Source organism: Lycium ferocissimum, chromosome 8 (genome assembly GCF_029784015.1).
Source record: "Lycium ferocissimum isolate CSIRO_LF1 chromosome 8, AGI_CSIRO_Lferr_CH_V1, whole genome shotgun sequence".
Taxonomy (NCBI): domain Eukaryota; kingdom Viridiplantae; phylum Streptophyta; class Magnoliopsida; order Solanales; family Solanaceae; genus Lycium; species Lycium ferocissimum.
In genome coordinates, this window is record NC_081349.1 from 23427476 (window position 1) to 23445513 (window position 18038).

At 34.8% G+C, this 18038-nt stretch overlaps 1 protein-coding gene across 2 annotated transcripts; it reads right to left on the minus strand.

The window, feature by feature from the left end:
• Positions 1 to 1310: 1310 nt before the first annotated feature.
• Positions 1311 to 15585, minus strand: LOC132067611 (uncharacterized). 2 transcript variants are annotated; one of them, XM_059460890.1, is made up of 13 exons: positions 15392 to 15585; positions 11112 to 12752; positions 10032 to 10253; positions 8402 to 8710; positions 6393 to 6701; positions 5789 to 6082; positions 4140 to 4632; positions 3894 to 4052; positions 3590 to 3769; positions 3171 to 3365; positions 2738 to 2836; positions 2070 to 2660; positions 1311 to 1936 (listed from the first exon to the last, which is right to left on the minus strand). In XM_059460890.1, the coding sequence occupies exons 2-13, from the start codon at positions 12749 to 12751 to the stop codon at positions 1583 to 1585; spliced, it is 4845 nt and encodes a 1614-aa protein (XP_059316873.1). In that variant the 5' UTR covers position 12752; positions 15392 to 15585; the 3' UTR covers positions 1311 to 1582. The 2 variants fall into 2 exon arrangements, with proteins under 2 accessions (XP_059316873.1, XP_059316874.1); XM_059460891.1 differs by having other exon boundaries at positions 10032 to 10250; positions 15392 to 15584.
• Positions 15586 to 18038: the final 2453 nt, after the last annotated feature.

Here is an 18038-nt window from a genome sequence, read left to right on the forward strand (position 1 = left end):
CGCCGAACATAAATTTATGTGTAAAAATTTTTAAATTTGCAAGAAATAGTAGATCTGAACGCATGATTTTTAAATTATAATGAGTTTAATACTAAGATCTCGAAGATTGAACCTATAGAGTTTAAATGCGAATTCGCTTCTGATCCCATCGTGTCCCTTGGTGTGGTATAATTTATTTTCTAATTATATTCGTCTCCCTCACCTTCCATTCGTTTGTTTTCTTCTACTTTTCTTTAAAATAATTCTTATGACGTTTGTGAGGAAGATATACATATTTGTAAAAATATCACATGAGGTTGATTGAGAGGCCCACCAAACAGTCTAGGACCCAACCAAAACAAATGATTTGCTGTAAAGCGAGTTTGTTATTAGTTGATTTAGTCTAAATATCTGTGCTGTGCACATGTCTTTTTTGATGAGTGACACGGATAACCACGTAGTCAACTTTTTTATTTCAATACTTGCAAATATTTTTATTTTCTAAGTGTGGTTTTTTAAGAAATTATTGTGTTCCATAAAAATAGTCCTATTATGATTTTGGCTGTTCATGTTCATTCAAAGACGAGCAATAACATGTTCTTTTTTGTACGAGAGGTCATTTGTTACCAAAAGATAGCAAAATAAAAGGGACGGGAAACATCTTATTCTTCATCATTTATTAGGCAAAAATTATTGGTTGTATATAACTATATATTTTATTATAACCCCTGTTACTTTTACAACCTCGATTTGCTTTATTCTCAATTATCCTACGGAAATGTAAGTTAATCATAACCAATTTAAGATTAGAGTTGTAGTTTACTTACTGTTTGTCCGTCATCCTAAAGTAGTCCTTGCAAAGCTCTCAGAAAAAGAGGTAATCTTATGTATAAGCATAACATTTCTAGTCGGATTTATAATGGTAAAACAGGTTACTTAGGCCACATAGCCTTTAGATACTTAGCACAATTTTAATATTTCGACCCTCCTACTCTACAAGTTTTCATCTAAACACCTCAACTTGATGAAAATAAATCTTTTAAACATCTCTGAAGTATGAGCGTCGATTAGGTTATTCGGCCATTTGTGAAGAAGCTTGAATTTGTTGCTCTAAAACACATTGGGTCAAGAGCCAACAAAGTAAAGAGACGAATGGTCTTCTCTTTTTTCTGAAAACAAGGTTGGGGAAGATATTGATCTTAACAATTGACATGGTATATAATGAAAAATCGATCATCATCTAACCAATAATTACTAAAGCAAGTATAATAGCATGATTTATAATGAAAATACATCATCATCTACAACAATATTACTAAAGAGGCATCAAATTTGGATAATACTTTACCATTAAACACTATGCCATTATGGCAAGTTTCAAGCTAAGGAAAACAATAGGATTATTAAGCACCTGTTTTGTAATAATTACCAAGATAAAAATGTTCTCTGTTGCTTAAAACATCTTATCATCACTCTACTAAGAACCAAAAATATTCAAAACTATGATGAACCAACATATTATGTATAGAACAAAAGAATGGCCTCTTTTCATCTATAAAATATAAAGCAACCTGCCTCACTCCAAGCCAAATCTAACAGGTCCCTAAAACCCGGGGTTTCTTCGCGGCTTCAGATTGGAGAAGAAGCCGATGTTTCCTAGGAAAAACAGAGCAATGACAACTGCACAAGAAAGAGTTAACCAAATCCACTGCTGCAATCTCCTTCTACCTCTGTTGCGAAGCGGGGGAGGAATAGCTTTTGGCTTCACCTGCTTTGTATATTGAGACGGTTTCTGAGGTTTCTTAGCGCTTGTTTGAGGATCAGTAGCCTCGGGTTCCTTGACAATCTCTCTCGGGCTGGTGGAAATCAGAGAAGTTTCACCATCGTTACTTTCGCTCTGTATTTCACATAGAGAACCCTTCTTCCTTTCCTTCTTCCGCAGTCTTTTCTCCCTTTCCTGTATTTAACAAGATATGATTTCAACTACGGGATAAAAGAAGAAAACATAATTTATTGAGTTGATCCTATTACTTCATCATAGGATCCGTGCAGAAAACTAAAAATCTGCTTTGAAAAAGCTGAAGATATACCTTCAGTCTCTGTTCTTCTTCCTTCTGGGCTCGCAATTCAGCCCTCAGTTGGGCCTTTTCTGCATTGCGTTTTTTCCGTTCTAATGCCTCCTTAGCCTTTGCAATCTCCTCCAACCGTCGTTGCTCTTTCAACCTGGCCTCTACTTCACGCTTCCTCAGTTCCTCCTCCTTTCTAGCAGCCTCTAGCTCCTGAGCAGTTTGCAGACGCTCGGCCTCTGTTGGCTCATCAACCGTACTCATCTCTCTTTGAATTGGTTTCCGAGCCTCTTTCGTTTTCTCAACCTGATTCATTCCTTCCGCTGCTTGCAGAACGTTATTGTCATCCTTAATTTCATCTTTAAGAATTATTACTTTCTTTTCTTGCTGAGAGATCGGAGGTTGTGACACACTATTAACTTTATCTACACTAGCTACCAGCCTATTAACTCTTTCCACCCGGTGATAACTAGGAACAACAGTTGGCTCCTCATCAGGACCAAGTGTACGACCATCCAAGGTCCCAAATCTCCTTACTGTACTCCTTGTATTACACCTGATATAATCCTTTCTGAACTCATCATTCTTGTTCCAAAGTTCCATGTACCTTTCAACCTGACAGAGTAACAATTAGACACAAGCGAGAGTGGAATTTCTCCGGAAGACGTCAAAGAATATAGTTGCTGACCTACCTGATTCACACAGAGATGATTAAGAGCCTCCATTTCTCTCTTTCGAGCATGATCACTCGCCAAAGTCGCATCATCCTTGTATGTCCGGAAATGAATATTCTGCATTTTAGGCATTATCAGATTCAGTAAAATTTTCCCAGCCAAACATGATTTTTGGCTTTGCTTAAACAGTTAATTATCTAGCGAACAAGTTGCATGTAAAAGAAACAAAGAAATTCAGAATTCCGCCAGCTTCAAGCATTACTAAGTACAGACTAACCCAGTATACAAATAATTTGGAAAGGAAAAATGTTTGTGGCTGTATTGTGAAGTAAGAAATGTAGAAAAAAGTTTCTCTATCATCAAGTGGGCAGGAGAAGAGAGTATGGTATCCTCAAAAGGAGAACAGATTATAAGAGTTTAATGCTCAATCTACTCAGATGTGATTACAAACCTTCTCATACAATCCCTTTTTTAAACTCCGCAATTCTTCATAAGCTTCTTGGCGAATATCATCTGCAGCTTTAAACTGTGCTTGCAATTCTTTGAGCTTTCGACTCTCATCTTCAAATTTTCGGCTAGCTGCCATCGCAATTGCTTCAGCTTTTGAGGCCTTCACTTTGAGGTTATCAAGCTCTTTCTTCAAGGCCTGCACACATTTGTCCAGGTTAAGGCAAATCAAAAGGAAAAGAAAATCATAAGCCGAAGTCTCAAAAAGTGACAGCATGTTCGAATAAGTGCAGCTGCCGAGCATTCAAAATTACTCTTGAATGCACAATGTTAATGACACCACTAGATAACAATCAATTATATTTATGATAAGCAGTAGCAGGTTGTATTCAGAGGAACATTAAAGCATCTTAGTGGGCCCACCCTCAATCGCTCTTCATTTACGTCTCTATCATCCAGAGACTTCTGCACTTCATCCTGGTTTCCAATGTTAGAGGAAAGCTGTCCACGAAGCTGCTTCAGTTGCTTGATTTCACGAATTAGAAGCTTTTCCTCCTTTAGGGGTACAGTTTCATGTCCAATGATGTGTTCCATATTACAAATCTGCAGGTCATAGATCAGGTAACATAAAAAACAAATTCACAGAACGAAACAAAACAAAACACTACAGTTGCTGATTAGGACTTTTTTACTGGGAGAGAAGCGAGACATTGCCGCAAATCCATACCCTATTATCAATCTCACCAACGGCAACTGCATTCTTTGCTTTATCAATTACATCTTGAAGTGTTGAGATATCTGCACGCTTTGTCCTGACTTGCTTTCTAGCATCTCTCTCTTGAGCTTTGGCAGCTTCGAATTCAGCACCATGGGTTTGGCAATTGGCCTGCTCATTAAAAAAGCATTTCGTACTAAGGTATATGAAGAAAGCCATACTAAAGAGATTAAAATATGTTGAATCTTGGAGACATACTCTTTTATTTCTGATTTTTTGTCTAAAGGCATCCCTATGCTGTGTCTTCTCATCAACATTTAGCTCAGCAACTTTGATGCGTTCTCGGATTTTTTCATCATCATATCTTGGCATCCTGATCAGGAAGTAAAATCCCTTCGCTGCAGTCCCATTCATATCCCTTACAGCCGCAACATCCACAGAGGAACATTCAGCGGAAGTGGCCAACACTTCGTTAGTGTTTGAAATTTCAGCATCCCCACTTTGTTCACATATTGGTTTGTCATCATTACTCCTGTCTGAATCACCTGTCATTTCGTCAGTGCCTGTGATCTTTGTGCTCTTGTCGGCTGACTCTTGATCAATTTCGATGGGGCAAGTCAAAGTCTCATTTTCAAATGCCGCAGCATCATAGCTAGAAACATCTCTACTGCTTGAAGTGTTTCCCGCTTCAGATAACACTAAATCAGCCCAAGTAGCCTGATCGTGGCATATTTCATCATTGCAAGACATCCTACAATAATAAGAGCAGATGAAATTTTCCAACCTCGATAATCAATTGTAAAACAACCCATCAGTTAAGAAGATCACATATATTTAAAAAAAATGTAGACATATATTTTAAAAAATATAGTAAACAAGCAGAAAAAATAAACTTAATAACTAATGAGTCAAGAACACTAAAAAATGAGAAGAAATTGACCTTCATCACTGAAAACTAAGAGGTAAAGGCAGCCAAAAGTACATTGCCGGTCTACCTCAATGTGCTGCTGCAAAATTAATGCACTGAAATCATGACTGACATTGCTGCCATGACCATTTGATACATGCTCAGAGCATCAACTACTTCACCCCAAAACTCGGAAGAAAAAGTTAACAAGCATGAAAAATATATTTCCTCTCCTGAGAAGAGCACCAGTTGAGTAGCTGAAAATCACTACACTGGATAAGTTTTATTTTTATGAAAAAGTTTTATTTTTGATGAAGTAAGCTGAAAATCTTTTATTCCAGAACAATGCTGAACTCAGAAATTCAATCAACTTAAACTCATACCACACGTGGACATGAATTTCTTGTTTAAGTAATTAATACTCCCTCTGTTTCAATTTGTTTGAACCTTTTAGTCCGTGCCAAAATGAATGACCTCTTTCCTAATTTGGAAACAAATTCACTTTATGAATGATTTACAGCCACACAAATTTTCAAGGCTTATTTTGAACCACAAGTTTCAAAAGTCTTCCCTCTTTCTTAAATGTCGTGCCCAGTCAAATGGGTTCAAACAAATTGAAACAGAGGGAGTAACATTTTTCTGATGGACATGGAAAATGGAAAGGGGATCCAGTGACAAAAACAGTTTGCTTTTTTCGAAAAAGTTTCACCAGCAAACAGGATGAAATTAGCTTTGTCAGGGAAATAAATGATTCATCAAACTGTGTAAGTTTTTAGAACAAGAACCATGCCGTATTTAGTAATCCAATTAACATAAAACTCTATTCCACCTGGATATAAGTAAGACAGCTTCTTAACTGCCGAAGTCATGAAAATTGAAAGGTTCTGCGAAACCAAAAACATTTGGCTTTTGTTCTAGATAGTTCACCCTGCAAAGGGCGATAGTTTTTGCTTTCTGAGGGAAATCCTCTGCTTAGTGTTCAGATTGTCAGGTGATTTACCTTTCATCAGTATTTGTGCTCGGTGGTTTTTCGGCATCCTCACTTTCACGTATAAATTTGCCATCACTGGTTTGGTCTGCAACACTAGATTCACCTTCTTTCTTAATGTCAGTGAACTCTATAGCCATATTGGGCACCATTTTAGAGTCATGAATGGAGTCGATCAAAGTATTTCCACGCACAGCATCACAACACTCATCTTTAATGCTTGAAGCAGAAGAGTTTCCAGCTTTGCACAATTTCATATCAGCTAAAACAGACTGGTCGATGAAAAATTCAGCCTCACCATGTGTCCTACAAGTAAATAAAAAGCAGCAGCTTACTTATCGTGTCCATTAAATATACAGCAAAAGAAATTCTGATATACTATAAATGACCAGGAGAGACCAGGAGACCAACTTAGTTATGCACAAAGATTGAGGTTTTTAAAAGTTTAGATGAATGGCACAGAAGAAACAGATATTCCATTTTGAAATTTTGTTATTCAAATCAGAAAGCAAAGGGGGAATATAATATTACCAGAAAGGTACATATTAAACTAGGATAGCCTCTTTTATCAGCATAGAATTATATCCTTAAGTATGTTTAGATAGTGCTAACGTACCCCACATTATCTGAACTGTTGTGTGATTTTTCAGGATCATCGCAGTTGTTGTAAGGTATTTCGTTGTTAATACTGTTGTCACCATCATTCAGTTCACCTTCCAAATTTTCAACTCCAGGACCCTCTCTAATCAAGTTAGGTACCAGTTCGGAGTCATCCACAGAGCTATTCAAAGCTTCATTTTCGGCCCCAATAGCGTCGTTGCTAGACACGTCTTTAGTACTTGAAGCACAATAATTGGCCAATTCAGAAAATTTTGAATCAGCGGAAGTAGAGAGGTCTTGGGAAAACTCAGCATTACAAGACATCCTACATCACAGGAGAAAATAGTCAAACACTAAATTTTTACTCTAAAAACTATTAAAAAATGAAGACCATTTTCAAACGAGCAAGAAAGAATTTTTTACTCTAATTACTAATTTGCACATCAATCATATATGCATACCATATTTATACGTGCATTAAAGGCTTTAACTTGCATCAACATAGATAAAGACTTTAAGTTGCATCACCAAATCAAAACATTTATCTTATACCTAGAATAAGTCGAGAATTCAGAGATTGCATTGAAATCCAAAATTTTGTTTTGTTTCTTGCCTCGACTAGGATTGTAGATAAATCTGGTTACCAAGAGCCTTGGACTATAGTTTATGTGAATTAATCATCAGAGGAGGGAAGGCCTCAAGCTATTATGGTTTGACAATGTGGTAGTATATGCCAACATACACACAGAAACACATGAACACTCACTCCTAATCGTGTTCTTCCCCCGTAGAAATCATCAAACTCATCAAACCCCACGAGACAAGAAGACTATATCTCTTATGGTTTTGGGTTGTCATTTTATTTTACTTACCTTTTTCCACTTCATTCATGTCTAGATTGACGTGTAACAGCCATTACTGAATATACTCATTCACAACTCTGAAACTAATTATTAATTTGCACATCAATCATATATGCATACCATATTTATAGTGCATTAAAGACTTTAAGTTGCATCACCATAGATAAACAACAGATACAAAAGATGATTTTTTCGTTAGTTAATACTTCTCTATTTGCATGGGACAGACTGTTCCGAGCAACAAAGGGGGGAAAATAACTTACAAACTAATATATTCTAAACCAACAAGCATCTATTTCTACACTGCAAATTCACTGCAGAACTGTGGTCCTTATTTCTCAACATAACAGACACACAATGGACTATGCCTGAACACACTGCAGATTTACTTAGCTGTTGGATGAAGAGGGGAGGCAGTAAGAGTCAAAAGAAATGGTGGAGGACAATCCCATACTGCATATGGTGGACAGTTTGGAGGGAGAGGAATGATAGGTGTTTTGAAAATAGATCCAGTTCCCTTCAGAAAGTCAAATGGAATTGTATAGTATCTTTCTACTTTTGGTGTAAAGAAATAGGATTAGAATATATAAATCAGTTTGTAGATTTATTAAAATCTCTGTAAGTATTTCTATTTCCTTTTTATGCTCCTGCTGTAACACTTTTGAAGGTCTCAAGCATGTCCTAAATGCTGATGAATACACAATTACCAGTTTAAAAAAAAAAAAAACTAATATATTCTAAGTCACCATCAACCAGAAACATTTAGGTGCCGTTTCGCCATAAATACCAAAAAATATTTCACTTTTTTTTTGGAATTTTGGAGTTGGAGTTGGAGTTGTGTTTGGCCATAGTTTTTGAAATTGTAGTTTTTGGTGAAATGTAGTTGTAAAAAAGTGAAAAAAGTGAAATTTTTTTGAAAAACAAGTTTTTTGAATTTTTGGTATTCCGGAATACAACTTCAAGTTGTATTCGGAATTTTCATGGCCAAACGCTAATTCCGGAAAAAAGTGAAAAAAAAATCCGGAAAAAAGTGAATAATTTTTATGGCCAAACGGCACCTTATTTTATAAAGATGTGTCTTTATTTGGGGAGTTTTTGTCCTCAACCACACAGTACAATTGAAATTTTAAAAAACTCTATTTTTTGGAACCCATATACTCACCCTTCAGCAGCTGGACTACTGCAGTTGAATCTTCTGTCATCCTCAAATTCTTCACACATCAATTTATCATCACTACTTCTGTCCACACCATTAGATTCACCTCCAACTGCTTTATCAATGACCTCTTGAACCATATCAGCTGGACTTTGACCATGAGCAATACAGCTATTACAAGCTTCATTTCCCAATTGAATAGCATCTTTGCTAGACATGTCCCTGCTGATTGAAGTAGAAGAATTCTCTACTTCAGATAACCTTGCATCAGCCAAAATGGAGGGGCCATGCGAAAGTTCAGCATCACTGGACATCCTACAGTCATAATACAAACGGATCTTCAGAAAGCTATCCAAAAATCTACCAATTAGGTGAAGCGTAAATGATCACTAGATAGTAAAAGCAGAAGACAACATATTCCGAACTTCATAACTATTTAACTGAGGCAACCAAAATTAATCAGCAGCCATAAGATGAAACTCTTGGAAAGAGTGATAGAACATAGACTTTACAACAAGAGTGACAATGAACCGGTTTGGATTTATGCCCCGTAGATCCACAATGGATGCTATATTCTTGCACGTTGGTTTTGATCTCATTGCTTTGCTAGAAGTATTTTGACCTTATCATAGATATATATACAAGTAAAAATAAAGAACACTTAATATTATTAATAGTATTATTACTAATATTTATTTATAAATACTCCCTCCATTCCATAATAAGTGACTCTTTTAGCTCATGCACACCCCTTAAGAAATTGCTCACTCCTAGAAAATTAGGAGTGTTTTTACCAACTTACCCCTAATTATATTTTAAGTTAACATTGGGTATTGAGTATAGTAATTAATGAATCTTGATTATTTAAAAAAGGCAATTTTGGAAGAATCTGTCCAAAATATTCTTGAAATCCTAAAACGTCACTTATTTTGAAACAAAATAAAAAGCCTAAAAGGTCATTTAATATGGAATGGAGGGAGTATTTAAGTTTCACTTAATTTTATTTCATATAATGATGGCATGGGTTGAGTTTAAATGGAAAAACATGGACAGTGAGTATTCGTAAAGGCAATCTCAACTTGTTTGGGACTGAGGCGTAATTGTAGTTGTAGTAGTAACCAAACCTAACCAGCAAAGGATTCGTCTACTGGACAATAGAATGTTGTTTGGTATACGAAGTATGACCAAAAATATATAAGCACCTATATGATCACAATGAATCACATCCTCTTTTTTATATATATAATGGTGTCTGCCTCCTCTGAGATCTGATCACTGGTTTCCAATGATCTATTCTAGCTTAACGGTCACACACTAGGGTGCGTATCAAGCCGAAATTCTAAAAGAACTTTCTTCAGCGGGGATACAAAGATTTCTCATTAACTGCTAACCCACAAAAGCTATATCCACTTGACTCAGTCTAGGTCTCACTTTAAGTTAATTTGGATTTCAATATTTATAACTAATGACAAACAGAGACAGAATGCATTTAATCATAAACCACTTATTTGCATTAGAAACATAGGGAATCCAAAGGAATTCATTTACTCCTTCCAAAATGTGGTTGAGATATTTTCGGTTTAAGTTTCTCATCCTTAACAAGGGGAGAGTGGAGCTTCAGAAGTTAGGAACTCACCCTTCACTAGCTAGACCATCAGAGTGCAATCTTTCAGAATCCTCATCTCTTTGGTGCATTGCTTTATCATCTATATCTTTGTCACCATCAGATTTACTTCCAATTTCATCATTGCTTATAGCCTCGAACACTGTGTTGCATACATTTTGAACATCATCAACCGAGCTGTTAAAGCTCTCCTTTCCAAATGCGACAGCATCAATGCTGCAAAGAATTTCACTGCTTGAAGAAGAATTTAAGTCAGCTAAATAGATGAGCCAGGGGAAAATTCAGTATCACTATGTTTTCCTAGTAATTAGAATCACTTCTATGGCGGTCGGACAAATTAACATGAAGCCCTTCAAGTTGGTTAATCAGTTTAAAATCTTAACTCACTTTGAAAAAGAAAAAAATATAAATGCACTCCGAATATCAAGCTGCTAAACAAACATCAAGTCTAATATTCAAATGGTACAAAGTCATATACATTCCTACACTGAAAACAACACTGCCACTAATTGCAAATGGGATATCAGTCACATACATCCAATAGCATATGATCGTGAAGGAAGAAACATATCCTGCCTCCCTGCACTCATATGTCTTAATAGAAAATGTGATTGAGGATAGAACCATAAATATCTGTCTGCAGACTATGAACCCTCTCAGTCAAAAATCAGAAACGAATCAGTCAAATATTTTCTTCTTCAGAGAGAAGAGAGTATATTTGGATTCTTCATATATCAAACATAAGGGCATAGGTTACAGGTTGCAATATACACTTCACTGCCACCGGAGTATAAAATAGCATATCTAGTAGAGTCATGGTAGAGCAAAAAATTTGAAGATATTGACTTGATCAATTATTCTTTTTAAAAGGACCACGGATCTCTCTTAGCAGCAAAATGAACAGATATTTTCCCGCTCATCTAAATCTGCTCACAACTGTACTTGTCAACTAAATTAAGTCTAGGGAAACCCTTTTGATCCTTTTGTGTGGGAGAGGGGGGTGGGAGCGGGCAGGTCCGGGACCGCTTTCACTAAATCATGCCAAAAGAAAGATAAAGGAGAAATAAAACATTTAGATATTTAGGAACACACCCTTTATGAACTGGACTGCTACCATTCGCTACTTCGGCATTCTTTCTTTCTTCAGATGTTGAGTTTCCATCTGTCCTTTTGTTTGTGACATCAGATTCAGATTCTACATCTTCAATTGGTTTGATTTCACTTACCATATTGGAAGACGTTTGACCTATGTCTGTTTTTTCAGTGTTTGTGCTCTCTTGGTGTACTAGTCTATCATCACTTAATTCATCTGCACCATTAGACTCAGCGTCTATTCCAGTGATCTCAGAAACAATTTTGATTTTGTCCGCACAAGTAACAATGTTGGTAGACATTGAATTCTTGCTACCAGCCTTTTCAGCATCTACACTCTCATCAATTTTACTAGAACCATTAGATTCAGAGATAATCTCTTCAATCTCTGTAACAGTGCTAGGTGGCCTTTGGTCATCGATCTCTACTTTCTCGGTATCTGCACTTTCTTCACATACTAATTTGGCATCATTAGAATCACCTCCTATTTCATTGATGCCTTTGATTTCTGTGATCAAGCCGGGTGCCGCTTGACCATTACTGTCTTCATTTCCAGCATTCTCACGCTGGTCAGATAGTGACTTGTCTTCGCTACTGTCTTGTACTAAACTAGATAGACATCCCATTTGTTCCAGTCTCGTTATCTTCGTGGCTAAGTGAGGTGCCACTTGACAGCTGCTGTCTGTTTTTTCAGCTCCTGCACCTTCTTCACTTAATCTTATGTCATCATTACTTATGTGAGGGCCACTAAATTCCCCTCTCGATTCTTCCATGCCTACTGTCTCAGAAGCAGGGTTGATAGCCATTGAACTGTTGATATCTCCCTTTTCAGCATCCACACTCTTATCAATTGTACTTGAACCATTAGATTCACCCCTGATTTCTTCAATGGCCTTAACTTCTGTAACAGTGCTAGGTGCCCTTTGGCCATCACTCTCTACCTTTTCAGTATCTGCATTTTCTTCACTTAATACTTTGTCATCATTACTTCTGTGAGACTGGTCGCCACTCATTCCTTCCATACCTACCTTCTCAGTAACAGGGTTCATAGCCATTGAACTGTTGATATCTCCCTTTTCAGCATCCACACTCTCATCATTTTTTCTTGAACCATTAGATTCACCCCTAATTTCTTCAACCGCTTTAATCTCTGTGCTAGCTGCCCTTTGGGCATTGATCTCTATCTTTTCGGAATCTTCACTTCCTTCACATACTAAATTGTAATCGCCATTAAAATCACCTCCTCTTTCATTCACGCTTTTTTCGGCGACCATGCTCGGTGCCCCTTGACCACCATCTGTGTCTGCATTTTCAGTCTTCTCGCTTTGGTCACATTGTAGCTTGTCATCACTGTCGCCTGCATCTGCAGCTTCTACGCTTCCGTTACTTAATTTTTCGTTATCATTACCTTTGTCTGAACCACCGGCTTTGCCGCTCATTTCTTCAATGCTTGTGATCTCTGAGGCTGAATTATGTTCAATTTGATCCTCATCAGCAGGGCAGTTCGAAGTATCTTTTGCAAACACAACAGAGCCATTGCTAGATGCATTTTCACATGCAACAGCTGAATTCCCCACTTCAGGCAATTTTTCGGCAGTTAAGATGGATGGACCATTGGAAAACTCAGCATCAACAGACATCCTACAACCACAGCAATGATGTTAGGCTTAAATCCTTTTATCCCCCAGAATAAACTATCCCAGAGGTAAAACATCAACAAAGTTATAAATACAAGAGAAAATGAAATGTTAATAATAAGAATAAGTGAGAAAGACTGAATGAGCTAAATAACCAGTGCAATCCCAGGTACTAGAAATACCCAGATTCATTGACAAAGGTTTGCCATTTGGCTTCTTTGGAAGCCTCAATAGATTCGTCCCAGTGAAAGAGCAATTCCCACCAGCTTAGTTTCATAAATATTTCTAAACGACTTGGGGCAGAGAATTGCTATCAACGTGATACTTGCTTCTCTTTAATTATCTTTCTCATAACATGAATAAGCTAAAACCTCCTATCATAAGAGTCGTGAAGTAGAAATTATATTTTTATTGGTTTGAGGATTCCGACCTTGAACAAGAGATTCTGTTTGCAAAACCAGAAAGAGAGATTGTGATGATGGAGACTTAAGAAGTTGGTATAAATAATCTAGAAGGCTGAATTTACGCAATAGTCAGAAGTACATTGTTCCTTAATTGAAACAACCAAGGAGATACTATAAACAAGTTTATGTAAGATTTGTCAACCTCGTCTTGTTTTTATACCAGATGAAAATATTAATATACCAAAAATCTACTCAACTTATAAGGTAAACTATAAGGCATTAAATTTCTTTTGAGCCGAGGGTCAATCGGAAACAGGTAGGGTAAGGTCAGCATACATCCTACCCTCATAACAAGGTATGTTGTTGTTACAAGGCATTAAATCTAGCACACTTCAGGAAATCCCTAGAATATATTCCAGCCAGAATAAAAACGGAAACAAGAAGAACCACATCAGACTAAAGTCTTAATTCAGGATAACTACTAATATTGACTTTAAGTGGATTTACTGAAAAAAAGTAGATCTGCGATCACACACAACACTAAAAGAACTACAAGATAATTCCAAAAACACATTTACAGAACGTTTTGCTCAGAATATCTCCTAGAGCTTTCTTTTGCTGCTAAATTGACATGTAAATTATATAACTCTTACAAGACGAACTGATGCAAGTAACTAAAATCGTATCTTTCAATTTCAACGAATTTCACAATTAATTAGGCGTTTCTCTGGCGCCAGCAACACATGATATACCAAAAATTCAATATTTTCCACGCGTAAAACAAATGAAATACTAAAATTAAATCCAATTAACCTTTCACGTCAACTTCAAAAATTACAGATCATACGTGAACACACAGATCACCATCGCCACCAATACAAACTCAGAAACGACACCGACAACAGAGTAAAACCAAGTTAAAACAATGCATGTACCAAACTCAACATTAAAAACACGATTACTTAAACTGAATTAGCCTCAGATCGATGTAACGGATCTAGATCTCAACTAAGTCACACAAAAATACAAGCAGTTAATGTTTTTCCTCACCTTGAGAGAATTCAAACACAACAACGACACTGACAACAGAGTAAAACCATGTTAAACAATGCATGTCCAAAATTCAAAATCAAAAATTACTATTTCTAATACATTCACATTTACTTAAACTAAATTAACCTTAGATCGATGTAACGGATCAAAACCTCAACGAAATCAATGAACAAAACACAAAATACAAGCAGTTGAATTAATTTTTCACCTTGAGAGAAATTGAACATAAATTTTTACGAAATCAGTGAACAAAACACATATAAAAGCAGTTAAATTGATCAAACCATGTTTTTTTTATAAGGTTGATCAAACCATGTTAAAATAATGCATGTGCAAAATACAACATCAAAAAAACACGATTTCTAATACATTCACATTCACTTAAACTGAATTAACCTTAGATCGGTGTAACGGATCAAAACCTCAATGAAATCACACAAAATACAACCAGTTAAGATCTAACTCTTACAAGTCGAGACGATGCTACAACTTAAAATCGTATCTTGAGTAATTTCATCATTGAATTCACATGAATTAGGTGTTTCGCGTGATTTACCAAAACTTCATTCTTTTTCACTCGTAAAATAAATGAAATACTAAAATTAAATCCAATTAACCTTTCACGTCTACTTCAAGAAGTACAGATCATACATGAACACACAGATCACCAAAACTACACCGACAAAAGAGTAAAAAGCCGCTATTTACCAAAAAAAAAAAAACATGTTAAAACAATGCATATACTAAATTCAAAATCATCATTTCCAATACATTTCACATTTACTTAAACTGAATTAACCTTAGATCGATGTAACAGATCAAAACCTCATCGAAATAAGCGAACAAAACACAAATACAAGCAGTTAAGCTGATCAAACCATGTTAAAACAATGAATGTCCAAAATTCAACATAAAATTTTACGATTTCTAATACATTTCACATTTACTTAAACTAAATTAACCTTAGATCAATGTAACAGATCAAAACCTAAACAAAATCTCACACAACAAAAATAAAACTACACCGACAAAATAGTAAAAACAATGCACCTACCAAATTCACATAAAAAATTACGATTTCTAATACATTTCACATTTACTTAAACTAAATTAACCTTAGATCGCAGTAACAGATCAAAACCTAAACAAAATCACACAAGCAGTTAAATCAATTTTTTATTTTCACCTTTACAGAAAGTGAAAGCTTAAAACGGCAATGTTGTTAGGCAGCGCGTGTACCGCCGTAAGCGCGTGATCTGATCTGACTCACGCTCCGTTATTGTGATGCATGAATTTGAAGAAACGAAAGAGAATTTGGTAATTGTATGTATTGTATGTATATATCAGTTCTGTTGGGGTTTAACTGTAAAAATAAGTCCAAGTTTAGAGAGACAATCTGGATCTAAATAGGAACATAGTTGTAAGGGTATTTTTGACTTTTTGTATAATATCTAACAATTTATCTAGGCAGGTAGATGTGAGGGCATTTTCGACTTTTTAATATAAAATCTACAATTGATGTAAGTTGGTGTAGAATATTTTTTTCAGATTTATATTATCTGCATTAATAGTGTTAATTTGTGATAGCATGTTAATTATTGATTAATATTTGTTACATGAATTTATTTATACTCCCTCCGTTTCAATTTATGTGAATCCATTTGCTTATTAGTCTGTGTTAAAAAGAATGACCTTTTTCTAAATTTGAAAATAATTTACATTTATGCAATGATTTATAGCCACGCTAAAGATATGTGACTCATTTAACACCACAAGTTTAAAAGTCTTCTCTGCTTTCTTAAATTGTGTGCCAGTTAAATGGATTCACATAAATTGAAACGGATGGAGTATATATAATATATTATAATTGATTCGGTCGTTTAAATAATTTGTACACTTCAGGTGCATTGAACTTAAATTCATTTTATTTTTTTATTTTTCATGTAAAATCAATAATTGATAAGGAGCCTGTTTGGATTGGCTTGTTTTAGGTGCTTTTGGGCCAATAATAGCTTTTAAGTAATTTTGTAGTGTTTGCGTAAAATAAAAAAAGTGTTTTTATGCACTTGTTTTAAGCCAAAATGACAAAAATAAGTCAAAATCCATAAGTTAGAATTTCTAACTTATGGCTTTTGGCCTATAAGTCAAAAGTCATAGCCCATCGAAACGGGCTCCAGAACTACATCGGTAGATGTAGAAGATTTTCGAATTTAAACTATATGCATTGACAGTGTATTTATATTATCAACGTTTCAACTTGTGATAGCGGATTAGTTATTAATTAATCTTTGTTATAGAGATATATAATTATAGTGAACTGATGTGTAAACAATGAATAACTTATCCGCGGATATAACTTCTTCTTCTTCATTTTATTTTTTTATTTTTTTTATTTTTATTTTTTATCTAAAATCAACAATTGATCTAGGAGGGTAGACGCAAGCATAATATTGACTTTTCGGTAAATTAAAATTGGAGTTATAATTAATCTGATTACACTTGCTTTAATTACTATGTTTTATCTAATATGTCGTCATTAGTCGTTACTCTTTTAGACTCGGTAGATGTTTGGCTATTTTTGACATTTTAATAAAATGTACAGTTGATATAGGAGGGTATATGTAGGGGTATTACCAACTTTTTTGTAATGAAAATTAGATTTGGATTCCAATTACCCTTGTTTAATTATGCTTTATCCAAATTTACTAGAAAATTATATCGGCCATAAGTCATAACTGTTTTTAGATGTGATATATGTTTGGTTACTTTTGACTAACACAATTGATCTAGAAGATTAGATGTGGTACTGTTGACTTTTCAACTAAAATAAACAATTGATGTCGCAAAGTAGATGGAGGATATTTTCTTACCCTTTCAGTAAAAAAATAGAGTATATAGTTAAATCTCTTTATAATTTTTACTCGTTATAACAGTATTTCAATATAACGGGCTAATTTTTTTCAAAACCAAATTTTTATGTCATATTTACTTTTCTATAATAACATTTTATCTATAACAGCAGTAACATTTATTATAGCGTAGACTCTTACCTATCTATAACACTCATACTCAAATATTGTATAATAATATTTTGTAAGAAATATATTATGTATAAAAAGAAAATTTTAAAATATTTATGGTAATTATCATTAATGTTATGCATATAGAATTTCAAGTACGAATATCTAAAAGGAAAAAAAATATTTCTCATAGTAATCAAATTTAGTCTTGTAAAATTTCAAAATCACGTATTTCCTATCTACCAATTTTGTATAAATTTGATACTATTTCCCTTATTTTGGTAACTGTAACTACTCTATTTTAAGTTTGAAACTTTACTAGACTAAATGATACTACTATTTTAAGCTCTTAGACAACATTTAAGGGAAAGCTATTAAATTCCCTTTTGCTGAAAGTTGAACAAAAATCTTCGTCAATTCAAGTGTTATAACAAAAATCTTCGTCAATTCAAGTGTTATAACAAAAATCTTCGTCAATTCAAGTGTTATACTATCACTAAGAGACGAGAATTTACGAAACAACCTACAATAGTAGAATTCTTACGTCAAACTTGAAATATTTAAATTTTGAATTAATTTTAAATGCATATGTTCCGGTTATTGAATTCCCTTTTGACGAAAGTTGAACAAAATCTTCGTCAATCCAAGCGTTATACTATCATTAAGAGACTAGAATTTACGAAACAACCTACAATTGTAGAATTCTTACGTCAAGCTTGAAATATTTAAATTTTCAATTAATTTTAAATGCATATGTTCCGGTTTTAATTTCTTATCAGTATGGTACAACTAGTTATGAATTTATTAGTCTTT